General features: G+C 39.4%; 1 protein-coding gene and 1 long non-coding RNA gene across 5 annotated transcripts in view; one reads left to right on the forward strand and one right to left on the reverse strand.

The window, feature by feature from the left end:
* Positions 1-576: 576 nt before the first annotated feature.
* On the reverse strand, positions 577-4,063 carry LOC125179730 (uncharacterized). Its single transcript, XR_007157450.2, has 3 exons — positions 2,720-4,063; positions 1,825-1,919; positions 577-1,377 (listed from the first exon to the last, which is right to left on the reverse strand). It is a non-coding gene; the product is annotated as an uncharacterized lncRNA (long non-coding RNA).
* The window catches only part of PPP2R2A (protein phosphatase 2 regulatory subunit Balpha), a 55,085-nt gene continuing 43,250 nt past the window's right edge, over positions 1,910-13,744 (forward strand). The window contains exons 1-4 of one of the 4 annotated variants that reach the window (XM_048045722.2): positions 1,910-1,976; positions 5,465-5,539; positions 7,733-7,837; positions 12,946-13,012. In XM_048045722.2, the coding sequence (XP_047901679.1) occupies positions 5,529-5,539; positions 7,733-7,837; positions 12,946-13,012 (183 nt within the window). In that variant the 5' untranslated portion in view covers positions 1,910-1,976; positions 5,465-5,528. Of the gene's footprint in view, positions 1,977-5,464; positions 5,540-6,674; positions 6,791-7,732; positions 7,838-12,340; positions 12,372-12,942; positions 13,013-13,744 lie in introns of those variants that run through there. The other 3 variants (XM_013197162.2, XM_066983571.1, XM_013197166.3) reach the window with 3 other exon arrangements.

Genomic DNA, 13,744 nt, shown 5'->3' on the forward strand with positions numbered 1-13,744 from the left:
TGTCTTAAGGACCAATTTCCGGAAACAATTTCAATTTCAAAACTAATTTATTTGGAAGGAAGAGAATTTGAGCTGCCTCATGTCTAGATTAACAAAGATCCAGTAACAAATATGGAGTTTTATCTGCAGATCAATTGTGCACGTTCGAAGCCTGTTTTCACAGCTGCGAATGCATTAGGCAGATTGCAAAGGTCGGGTCTAAGAAAGTTTCCATAGGTGGCAGCATTACTGCAGTGTTTCAGTAGGAAATGGAGATGAGCATTATGGTCGCTTCAGCACTGATAGAAAACTCCCTTATGGGAAAAACCTTCTAGGAATTAATTACTTTTCTATAGTGCCGTCACCCAACACAGGCAGCCGTGCAAACCTGGGGGATGAATGAAAAAAAAAAAAAGCATCCAACAGAAGGGTTGTGTCTGAATAAGGCTTAATAATGAACTTGGTATTGGTACTGTTAATTTATAGTTTTTAATAGGCCTCTTACTACTAATGAAAAGCTTTACTTTCAGAGCTTTATTAAAATTCTGTTAGGAGTTATTATGAGGCTCCTGTGAAAGGGCATATTTTTACCCTAAGTGTCTTCTTTGGGGTTTCTTTGCCTTTGGAAAAATTCAATTTGTTCTAATAATTATATACTATGTGAAATATACTGTTTGAAATGGCTCACGGGTAGGAAGGAATTTGGTAATTCTCACATTCCTATATGTTTGTATTGTATTCTATGAGCTGTTTTAAAATGATTGATGTAATCCCTCTGAGAAGCTATTAGCAACTACCAACAAATTAGGGTTTGTGCAAAGCATTGGCTTAATCGCAGCCTGAAGCTCTCTGCTTATATCCATGGTGCACGTAACAACATAGCTAGCTTCTTCAGATTGCTGGCACATCCACCATGATGCTGGAACAAAAAGATAGTATCTTCCATGTGCTTGAGGATCACTTTTATTTTCAGATGTTGGGGGAAATGGAGAGATCAACATTTCCATGTGCGTAAAGAGTTGTTTCACACATAAATGAGCCTTGCCTGAACCAAAAAGATCTCGACACTCTGCAACAGTACACCAATGCTTTCAAAAACATCAGTCCAACCACCAGTAAGTATCTGTAGAGCCAAATAGTAATATATAGTCAGTTGGATTTGATATGAGAGCTGCCCCTCTTGGGGGTTATCACCCAGAAAGGACTTCCATGACTTTAACTTTTCTGATGTCTCAGTGAATAAAGTGTGTCAGCCAGGATGATGGCTTTTACTTTCATGGACTCCCATACTGCAGGAATTAGACTGAAACCCAGAAAAAAGTCATCATGTTGCAGGCCGATAAAGAGTAAATGGTATCCACTCTTGTCTCCAGTTTGGGTTAGATTTGAACTGCTGACCTGGAAGGGAAAGATTGAATTCCATTACTAAACTCCTGAGCATTCCTTGTTGTCCCTGATAGATATGGGGCAGATAGAGGTGGGGAGGAAGGGAAGGAGTATATCATCTCAATCATCATCTTTCATCTGTTTGGAAGATAAACAATCAGTGGATATATTTCACTGTGTGCCTAATAGGAGAGTATAATGTAACGTTATCATTTTTATGGGTTAGAAGGCCTCTCGGGACATGGGGGAGCAGAGTAATATATGTCTTTTCTCAGCTGAAAATGTGACACAGTGCAGTTATATAAAACATTTCCCACCCAAAATTGAAGGGGTAGCAATAAAATAGCAGCTGACTCATGAATCTAGCTCTGATTTAGGAGCTAAACCAGCAATTTTATTGAATATGTCTATAAATAAAAGGAAAAAAATATTAAGTGCTTTTTCTACTCTTCAGCTCACCTTTTCCAGCCATTTCATTTCCCATAGTATAGGTTAACACAGAAATCTTCACAGAATTTCCTAAATCAGTCTTTTCACAGCATTGGAGAAGAGTCCTGAAAGGTGCAAACATCATGGGAATCAAGAGCAGCATTCAGAGTACTTTAATCTAGGTAAGCACTCATTTGGAGTTTCAGCATTGCAAGCAGCTGTCACATGTCCTTAGGGTCGGTCCCTCTAGTAGGCATTATATTGCTCTGAATTTTAGAGTCAATGTACAGTTGCACTGGTGAACATTAAACAGGCGTTACCTATGTTTTAAAAACTGATTTGTGACTTTGGAAAAGCATACTGTCTTCCTTAAAATTTGTGCAAACATATGTCTTCTTCAGATTAGTGAGTAAATTAGAGATTCAGGGTGAGCCTGCTCAGAAAATGTCCCACCAGTAACAGACTCTGACCTCTCCAAGGCTAGGGCTGTTTTTTATTGTTACCTTTATGGCTGCCCTCACCAGGCACCCTTAATCAAACTTTTCTGCTTTTTGGTAGGGTATTTTTTTCTTTCACCACTAATTAGGTGACTAAATACAATTATAGTATCATAAAACACACTTATTGTGACCAGCTCTATGCAGCTGGTATAATTTAGTTTTCATTGTGAGTCTTGAATTGGCTGTACTGGCAATGCATACATCTGTGTTATGGCTGACTACACGTGGAGATAAATGAAGAAAATCTGGGGGGTTACTCCCTAACATAGCACATTTAGAGCACAACTTTTAACTGTAGACAAAGCCAGCGTCACACTGTCATACACACAGTAGTAGCAGAAGACTCTACAACTGACTTCCCTCAGCTAGCTGGGTCTCTGCTTAATCAGCTTCATATGTTCATGTGATTCAGAATTCCTGCTTACCCATTTACATTCAGTATTTAGGGTGCTGGTAAAGAAATATCCCAAAGGAAGCTGCCTATTTTCTCACTGCTGCTGTTTCACATCTGTCTCATCTGGTTATGCTTTTGCTTCCCTCTCCTGGCTGTTTTCATCCTAAAAAATACAAAGAAAATTGCAGACGTATAAACCAAAGCCTTTAGAGAAGGCTGAAGAGAAGACATTCCGTGTTCTATGAGTTATGCTGGCTCATTTAACAACTGCAATGTAGAATAGAAATTATCTAGCATTTCTGAACTCCCATATCAAACTTCCTTGCCATCCTGGTACAGCTAACACCCTGTCCGCACATCAAATGTCAACCTTAGGTACATCAAGGACAAATACCCAGAGTTGCCCTGAAGAACTTGGAAGTATTCCTGGACCTAAGTATTAACTGAAATGCCACATACCTTTGTAAACATAAACGGGAGAGACTGACCAAGCCCGTCTAGGATTTATTTTTGTGGGGACCCAAAATAAATCTCAACAAAGAAGAAAGAGTGGAGGGATTTCCACTGAGGTTTCCACTTGAAGCATTTTGAGAACTTTGTCAAGTCCCCACCAAAAATCATAACATTTCATAGATAACTGTAACATAAACTGGAAGCCTCACATAAAATTTTTACATTTTGATGGTGACTTTTATATTCTTGTCACACAGATCTGAAAGTTAATTGTAACTTCTCCAGGCTTCCCTGCTGTTTCACAGCACTTGAACCAACGGTCTTCGTTCCCACTAAAAATAAAGGAACATTCCTTTTAGATAAATTCCTAAATTCCTTTTAGATAAATTCTAAATTCCTTTTAGATATTTCTAAATACTTAGAAGTATCTGTTTTTTTTATTATTTTTTAGTTTTTGTGATTTTCCAGCGTCTTCCGTCCACTCAAGCTCTTCCCCCTAGTCTTATCCCTACTTCAACCATTATACCAAGATTCGCTCTTTAAAACTGACCAGCAAATTTCCATTCCTGTTTTCAAACATTTTCCCTAAATATTCTGAATTTTCCCCTTGAGCTAAATATTCTCCCTAGAGCACAGGACTCTCTTGCAGCATGACCCATTAATACCATAAAGAGCAGCTAGTGTGTGTCACATCGATTAGGTCAGTGCTCTGTGAGGTAGGCAAAATTCAGGGAATGATGATGAATTGATTTTTGTTTTCTTACAACAAATTGAAAAATGCAACGAGCCCACAATTAGTTGCTCTATCTAGCCCACACACTGAACTTAATTAACTATTTAATTAAGCAATGAGTTAACGCTATTGTTAGCAAAACGTGATATGGGTCATGCCAACCACTCTTCCTCCTCTTTTCTGCCCCTCCTCCAGGCATCCACTCAAGTTTTATCTCCACAACAAAACAGAAGCCTGTCTTTGTTACAGCTGCAACACTGGCGGCATTGACGGGAGTACTCATGTGTCCAAAAATAACCAAGCAAGTGTCCATTCTGCTTGGAGCCATCTAGCATCATGTCCTCATGCTTGGCACATCCCATGAAATCCTACACCTTCTCTGATGGAGATTAAAAAAAACAAGATCCTAACTACTTGTATACGTTTAAAGGGGCAATGACTTTATTTTCCGCCACGTGTTAAGTTATTTCTTAAGCATTTACGATACCTGCATATCTTAGCACCAGTTGTTCACACGGTTATTTTCTGTGTTCTTGGCTAAATTCCACCATGGGTATTTACTTCCTACCTTGAATTTCCCAAGCAGTTTTATCTGATGTTTTCATTTTTTTGTCTTGCAATTTTTCTGACATCACATTACATCTTGTATGCCCAGGACACATTTTACACCTAAACCCAAAGAAACTTCAGCTCTCACATATTAAATAACAATCCCAGTATCATTCACGTAGCATCAAGAGGTGCAAAAAGAAGTCAGAGTCCTTAACGTTCGGTGCAGTAAGAGAACCCAAACACACAAAACCTAGCTAAAGACACCATTATTGCTCCTGCTTGTAGAAAACAGGAAGTAAGAAATTAAATGATTTGTCTTGCTCATGATGTGAATGTGAAACAACAGAGAACAAAACTCAGATTCTGTAAATTCCTTGTCAGCCTTCTAATTATGAACTCTTGATTTTATAAAGAAAAACTCTAGTATCAGTCCCTTTTTGATCTGTGCTGTCATCTTATTTACTACTTAACCGATTTCAAAACCTACCCCAGAAATGGCTGCAGGTCAGTACTAAGCAAAGCAGATCCTCCATTGATACAACTTGTAAATCAAATGAAGGCAGCTCCAGTTTATAAAGCATTATATAATCCCTGGGAGTGCAGATTGCTAGGGAGTAAAGCCTGTTTCCAAGATCAGTTAACTTTCCTACCTTCCCATTCAAGTGGAAGGATTTCTGACAAGATGCAAGTGGAAACATGAGCCCAGATTACTTTGTTTTGTTGATGTCTATCAGAACAAAATGAGAAGCAATAATATTTAACAGTGTGCGTAGCTGTGCCCTCTTTAGGAGTCCTGTAAACATCGGACGCTTGGAAAGCAAAGGTCTGATGGTTTATTCCTGCTGTCAACAGAAGCCCTAGCTGGGTTGGAATGCTCCTCATGGAGATCTTGATTTGAGCTGTCTCATGGCCAAAGCCACGTATCTAAGTGTAGGGAGTAGCCCTGGATAAACATCATTCTGATTTGTACAAATTTATGGCTGTCAGACTGGGCCCCGTGTATGGTATTTTCCAATCCATTCTGTATTCTTTCCTCAGCCTCCCCCTCAAGACCAATGTCTCACTGGTTGCAGAAGAATTCAGTGTTGCATCTAGAACTAGTATGTTTTCCTGGTAAGTACACACACGCCCATCACAGTCACAGTGAAAGCAAGGTACTTAGCCTACAAGGGTCACATTTTATTTAGACCACTCTGGATCACATAATCCATGCTGTGTAAGTGGCAAACATGACACCGAAATCAGTGGCTTTCTGCAAGTTGGGAGGGAAAGAGGGGCCATGCTCTGTGGAACTGCAAATTTGGCAAGATAGGATGAAGCTGGTACTACACACTGGCTGCTGCAATTTATCCTGATGCTGGTGGCACACAGAGAAGAAAAGTTGAAGAAACAGTAAGCAGAAAGAGAATCTGTTTCAAGCTGCTGCAGAAAACACCTCTCAGAAAAGACCTACCCTTTGCTGAGGATGGCCAGCAACAAATTTAATGAGGGCACTGGTTTCTAATGCAACAGACCAAGTTCAGGATCTTGGACAGAAGATCTTGGGCTGCCTTGGACTGATCAGAAGAACCAGAGTTTGGTTTCTGCAGGGTCCATGGAGGAAAAAAATGTGTCCGTGTCCTTTGGCACAGAGCCAGTACCTTGTTTAGTATCGTTTGGAGACATGGATCATGAAGGTTAATGTATTTAACAGCAAGACAGTCCTCCTGGCAGTTTTGCGGGAAGTCAGATAGCATGGGAACCCCTGGAGTTGCTCAATGAATTGATGTTCTTGGTAATTTCCTGCCTGCTATTGGAAACAAAACTGATAAGGTTGTTGATTTCTCAGAGCCCCTGCGGAGTCCAGAGAACTTCCAGTTTGTGGGAATTTGAAAATATTTCTAGTGACTGTCCAATTTGGACTGTAACCAAGTTTTGGAGAGATGAAATTTCTCTTAAACCAGAAGACCCTGATTTTTATTTTTATTGGGGGGACAGGGGTGTAGAGGTTTGCTTTACTCTCAGTTTCTTCTAACTTTCTACAATTATGATAAAGAAAACATAGAATGATAAACAGACATGTTCTAACCTTGTGGTTCTCTGCCTCAGAGCTTTTCAGCCTTGGATTCAATGTCACCAACAGGAGGCAAGTAGGCTGGCTCTGCACCCAGGAAAGGCTGAAACAAGCAGCTTTGTAAGAGGGGAACTTGGAAAGTCTGGTCCCTGAGCCTTATAGCTGAATTCTCTGGTATCTGGTAGGATGCAAACTTTGATTTTTGCCTGGATGAATTCTCTGGAGTCTAATAAGGTCCAAACTTATGGTGCAGCTGCTGTCAGTGGAGGCAAAAATTCAGGCTGTCTCACTATCACATTTTCTTGGAATCGGTAAGCAACTGAATATCCTTGAAGCATCCATTCGTATGAAACCTAATTGGAATAGGTAATTGAGTCAACAGCTACTGCAGGGAAGTGGACAGACATCAAGCACGAATATGCTAGCCTCATTTTGGTTTAAGCAATGGAGCTAGGAGAAGACTATTTTTACTTCAGTAAAGATAAAGGAAATAAAACTGCAGAAACACAGCTTCACCCAGTGGTCTGGCATAATGCTAGCAGTAATACACAAGCCCTCAGCCTATTGTTAGGCAAAGTAAAAGGGATTAACTTGAACCACTTTTAATAATTAAACCTTTCAGTAGTGGTTCAGATGAACTCACTTTGCATGCAACACGCTAAGGAAATGTTACATGACTAATTATTGCATCTCTGTGCAGTGCCTGGTTAGATATATCATCTGGATCTTGTCTCCTCACGTGAGCATCCTCTAAATTCCACACAGTTTATGCAGATGGCTCTTTTCAAAGATATCTGGATGCCTTCTGGATCTATCTGTGCCTATTCACTGTTCTCCTCACCCTTTTATAGATAAACCACACAAGTATTACAACCTCTATAGTTCTTATCTGAAGGCAAATGGAGATATATAAATATCACAGAATCATAGAATGCTATATGTATATATATGAGTCGTGGCCGAGATTTCCCTCTTTGTACTTCAGCAAAACATCTGGCTCACCTGTCAGCGTCTGATTTTAAAGTTGTCAGCAGGTTCTGTACCTAAAGCCTGACCTAAAAGCCACTGAAACTATAGATCTGTCTATAGTGACTTTGGAGAGAGGGGGCAAAAGGCATAATATACTCACAAATCATTACTATTTTTTGTGCTACTTTAGTGATAACAACTCAAGCCACAGAATTAACTTATTGCACATTAACATTTAAGTGAGCGCTGCAGCAATGATCTTATCAACCAAATTTCTCTTTCAGGTTCATGAGTTCAGGTCTGCACCTGGTCTTTGTGTCAGGGCAGGCACCATCTCTCCCCCCTCCAAGGACTGTGAAATCAGCTTTGGATGATAGAATGATGAGAAGGTAGGAGTCTAATTGTAGCTCATAAATGGCTGAGGTGCCCCCCATGCCAAAAGTTCCTGGGGTTGTGCATGTTCAATCTCTGCAACTTGACTGGCAGGAAGAATGCAGCACATACCAGCTGTATTTGTGCAGCTGGGGTAACCAACAGCTAAACAGGGCGTAGTGAAACGTAAATGAAGAGATTTTGGTGGAGCTAGAGAAAATATCAGTGTCTTATGGCAAAAAAAAATCCACATTTCCGCTTTTTTTTTTTTTCTCCTGCTTACTGTTTGATTTGCTTGCACAGCAGGAGAGATCAGCTTTAAGTCTAAACCCAAGAGTTAGAATGGAGAACTAATGTGTTTTTTTGGAAGGGCTGGCTATCAGCCGAAGCTACAGTGCAGCATTTCTGCATTGTAAAACAGAGAGTAGAAATAGGATTTCAAAAAATAAAAATTGATAATTTAATCTGATGACTCGGAAGCAGGATATTTTAATATTCTTCTGCATACTTGTGTTTGTCCAAACCAAGATTCATGTAGTTTAAATTAATTGATACTCAAGTATCAGTAAAGGAGTTGTTTACTTTTCTTCTCCTTCATCCCTCATGCAGTCTTTTACGAAGTAAATTCTGGTTGAAAACAAATAAATATATATACATTTTCTTCTGGGATATAAATACAGAAATCTCTCTGTTTACAGGCAGAGAAAGCAAGAAACAGGTTCATGTTAAAAACCACATACAAGGAACTTCAAAGGAAAAATTCTTCAATTCCAGATACTGAGAGAGGTGCAAAGAAGATAAAGGCACTGAAAGGGAAAGGGAGGAAGGTCAATAAGCAGATAAATTCAGGGCTTACTGTTGTCTAGGATTTTTAAATAGTCTCTAGAGTAGGCCAATTAAGTATCACTGTTAAACAACGTGCCGTTTTCCTATATCTCAGGGGTTCTCTCTACACAGCTACTTCAGGCTGTATCTTCTACTGCAGACCTTGAATGCATTGCAGCCCTGGGGTCTTTGAAGAAAGAGATACGTTTTCCTTTTGGATGGCAGCAGTTGCCTGTGGCAGAAACTGAGATTTATTGGCAGGCTTAATTTCAAATTTCTGTCTCTTTCACTGGTATCTTGTAAACACCTTCCCAATCGCCAAGCTGTGAATGACTAAATGTCTAAAGCATGAGCCGGTAATTTAGTGATTTGAGTCCTGATATTGAAAGCCACAAAAGCTATTTGGCCATCTGCATGCCCTGGCACATGCACGTATAGTAACTTGCACAGCAGTGACAAAATGAAAAGAAAACAACTGGGCCTGCTGCAACTTTCGATCTGTTTTTGCTTCGCTGAGGATCAAAGAAGGGGGTTAGATTTTGAAGGGCAAGGGGAGAGATGAAGGAAGTAATGTAGGGGAATATGTGGGGGAAGATAGAATGGAGAAGCATGGAAAAAACAGACCCTGTGAGCACTGGAAGATGTCCTGGACCAAGGAGGGAGATTCCCACCAGGCAGGTGAATTCTTACAATGAAGCCTTATAAGAGAATTGAGTTCTACACGTGTAAAACTTCATGGCTAAATTCAGGATAGCATATCAAGCTTGGGGCAAATTTTATGCAAAACATGACCCAGTTACTGTAGATTCTCAAAATCAGATGTCTTTCAAACTAAGCCTAGTTCACAAAGGCTTTCAGAGCAAGAATTAAATTATTTTTTAAATAAAAAATATTTACAAATAAGAACGCTGAGAAATTTCTTCTCTAAATTTCAGCAGCGTTTCTCAGCAGTTTTGACAACTGAAAATGCTTGCAGCTAAGTGAAAAGCTGAAGAAGTTTTGTAAGTAACAGTCAACTGTTTAATGAGCTTTCCTTCTCTAATTATGTGATAGAAGAAAATAGTCTGTCTGTTCTAGAAATTTTTCTGTGGACTAGCATGAATCGTCTGGGCTTGGTACCTCTGAAATTGTAGCTGTAAGCACAAGTTACAGAAAACCCAAGAAACCTGAGATGAAGGCATACTTTTTAGGAGTCTGGGCTTTTGCCTTTCCATGCCCCCGTTAACAGGCTGTGTAACCACAGGTTCTCCCCAATTAAACTAGGTTGATAAGGATGTGAGTCTGATCCATCACTTAAACAGTCATTTACGTCAATAAAAACAAGAATAAAAAATCAGAACCATTACTCTGCCTTCACACAGGGCTGTCACCCCTCCAGTCTCTATGCTTCTTCAGTATTCCCAGCCCAGCATCACCACCTCCCGCTCCTGGACCACTCACGTCAGACACAGTTGGATAGCTTGCCAGACAGCTGCATCTGCTACACGGGGTCTCAGGGCACAAGAGGCTGCCACACAGCTCAACAACCAGAGCGTGTGGCTTCTAATGAGGGCGTGACACAGAAGAGTCCTCCTAAAAATATACTCTCCGCAGCCATCATTCCTTCTCACACATCTTCACTCGCAGGTGTGCTCCCTACAACCCAAAGGCAAAAGGTTAAGAAATCTTTTTACAACAGGGCCAAATGTAGCCACAGTGGGTACTAAGGATGGCAGAGCAGTGCCTGGCTGCACGTTATAAATAGACAAGGGCTGTTGGTGGGGCTACATTTTCTTATATCCCTGGTAAAGCATCTGCTTTGCATTGTTACAAGTGAGAAAAACAAAGCCTACGATGACTTGGGCCCCCGAAGGTCCCTGGTCCTCAGAGCAATATAAGGAAATAACCTCAAGCAAGTAGCCAAGTTGATTTCAAGCCCACGTACCATAAGCTGTTTTTAAAGTATGTTATAAATGTTTTAACTGAAAGACTGCTCCTATGAGCGAGTTAAGTGCCATCATCCCTAGTTCATTTCCAATGAAAAAATAGGAACAGAAAGCATTTGCTCAAGGTCTCCAAGGGAATCAACAACACAGCAAGGATTAGAACTAAGGATTTCCTGTCCAATCTGCAAACCACACCTCTCTCCTGTTTACAGTGTTAACTTATTCCCTAGCAGAAAAGCCATGTGAATGGAACAATTCAGTCTGCTATTCTGGCCTCCCTTCCTTCCCTTCTCAGTTCATTCCTGGCATTACCTTCAGACTCTTACAAACCTGTTACCAGAAGAACTGTGGGACAAAGTGAAGCAAGCAGAGAATGTTTCAGAACAGTTTCAGCTCAAATAATATTTGCTAAATTGAAGAAAATTTTAAAACTTAAAAAACCGTCCTGGAAATATTGTGCTATCGTGCCGTTATTAATAAAAAGGAAAACAAAACCAAGAGGTAAATTAACTCATACATCAAGGGATAAGTTAATGAATGACTAAAACCGATCACGCTAGTTACCTGCACACATTATTTTTTGTACACGACCCATAAATACTAAAGCAATAGTGTCACTACTCAGAGTCATAGTTAGTGTATGGTTTAAGAATCAAGAGAGTTTTAAGGATATATATATTGAGGCCCTTTGCATTTGGTTCCACCCCTCCTTTCTTTTTTTATGTCACATTTTCACATTTCCCTCTAGAATCACAGAAGCTAAAATCTCCTTGAAAGATACCAAAATATCAGCTGAATTTCTTATGTGAAAATCTTCTTCTTTCTACGATACCAGGGCTTAGGACATCAGTCTGTTCACACCCCCTAAATACCATGAAGTGTTAACAACATCAAGCTGATTGAAAGTACAAGACTTGACTAGAGGCTAGGATCAGGAGCAAGAATGCTTGACTTCAAAGACTGCAAGGGCATTTTATTCCAAATTATACATTTAATCATCTCTTCCCATAATCCATGCTTTTTAAGGAACATTTCTCCTGGCAAAGTCAGATCACTGATGTGGGAAGTTCGTACACCCTGCTAGCACCACATAGAGCTAGCAATTAGCTTCCTTACTGCAATATCCTACTAAAGTTACAAGCTTCTTCAAAGCACAAAAACATGATTCCAAAGAGCCAACTGAGCTCTTTTTAGACCAGCTGGCTTTTACATATGTTTTATTAACAATGGCTTCAGTGATACGTACAAGATAACTATAGCACTTGAGCTAAGGCTTATATTTACTTATGCCTTTTGAAATAAACCTGTGCAGGCGTAATTCTTCCAACTCATGGTGAAGGATAATAGCTTGTTAATTAATGCATAAAAGTACATTGCTTTAGTAAGAATCGAAAATAGAAGATACTAAACCCCACTATTAAAAATAACAGGGAAATCCTATAGACAGCAATGTTTTTAGCACACTTGCTTTCAGCTTCCTGCTTTTGTTAAACCAACTCATTTCATAGAGGTCGCTGAAGCCATTCTTTTACCTATTTAGGTTTATTAGTAAGGAACGAGCAATTCTGCTCCCTCAATACCACTGCAGCCCTTCCTCAAAAAAGAAACATTTCAGTGTATAGGCCACGAGGTTTAGAAGTTAAAAACAAACAACTAAATAAATAGAACTGTTCAAGACCCTTTGCAGTTCTTTATCTTAGCTCCTCCCCTTCCTGCAAAGTGCCTCATAAAGGTGGTGGTGAGCAAGGCCCTTTTCACCTGTGAGTTACTCTGTGCTTCTTAGAGATGCAGCATGTTATCAGTTAAGTCTGTGCATGAAGTGTTTTGTTTTTTTTTTCCCAAGATAACTTTTTGTAAAAATTGTTGATGTTACTGTTGTGTTTATTCCATCAATCTCAGTGTATTCCAAGAGATTGAAGAATGTTAATTATTCCTGTCCTAGAGACTAATAGCACAAAGAGATACAATACTTTATAAAGTATTCTTTGTGAATGCATTTATCAGTTTGGGATTATTTTGATTTTGTAATTGGTACAAAGAAAATTTTCAAGATGAAGAATGTGGATGCTCTGCATCAATAGTGAAAACTGGGACTGGGAAGGGCTAAGGCATCTCCTGCCCTTAGGCAGGGAGCAGCTCTGCTTAGACTATTCCCAGTAGGTGGTTATCTAATCTGCTCTTAAAAGTGCCTAGCAGTGGATGTGCTGCAGATTTGTTGGCAATGTGGTCAAGTCTTTAATCACTCTTATTAGAATAAAAGCACTTTCTGAGCACCTTGCCTTGTGTTTCTGGGGCTTAGTTTAGGATCCCTGTTCTTTTTTTTTTTTTGGTTGTTTTATTTTTTTCTAGTTTATTTGTTTTTCTACTGCCAACAGGTTTCAGAGCTCTGAGTTATGTCCAATTTATCCGGAGGTGGAAGATTCAAATACGAAGAGATACCAGGTTATCTGAACTATCTGCTCTCTTAATCTCAGCTAGTAGATTATGGGAAGGAATAAACCTAGGTCTTGTGAATCTCCTATTTTGTCCTGTAGCTGCAGTTTTAGTTTCAATAGGATAAAGTTAGTTTGCTATGACAGATCTCTTATTTTGTGGTTTGATTCATCCTCCCTTAGAGCTAACTATAACTCATCAAAATGTAGTGAGACACTTAAAGGCAGTAATAACGTAACTTTTGTGTGTGTCTCAAGTTATCCTTTTTTTTTTTAATTGTAAAATAGTGGGATATCTGCTACCCTCCCAAACGAACCCTCCTAGTTAAAAAAAAAAATAAATTATAAATATATATATATACACACTTGTTTTCCTATCCCCAGACAGGTGCTTCCTGTCTACATCTAAGACCTTTTTCTTCTTTACCAGAAGCCTTGTTTTCCCTGTGTTCTTGCCTGTAATTTTGCACTCACTTTAAAATGAATCTCCTGCCAAAACTCGGGTGGATGAAACCTGTACAAATTGTGCTTAAATAATCCATTAAACTAATATTTTGCAAATTGTGGTTTCAATCATTATAATTTAGACCTGCTCTAAACAGATCATCTTCAGAGCTGGTTTTAAACCAGTTTTGCAAACTCCTGCTTTAATGAATACAAAAAAACTATTTCCAAGCCTAATTAGTTCTTCTGTTTGCTTGCACCAGGCTGAAGTTAAGAAAAAAGTCTTTGTAATTTCGGA

Source organism: Anser cygnoides, chromosome 26, assembly GCF_040182565.1.
Source record: "Anser cygnoides isolate HZ-2024a breed goose chromosome 26, Taihu_goose_T2T_genome, whole genome shotgun sequence".
In the NCBI taxonomy this organism is placed as follows: Eukaryota; Metazoa; Chordata; class Aves; order Anseriformes; family Anatidae; genus Anser; species Anser cygnoides.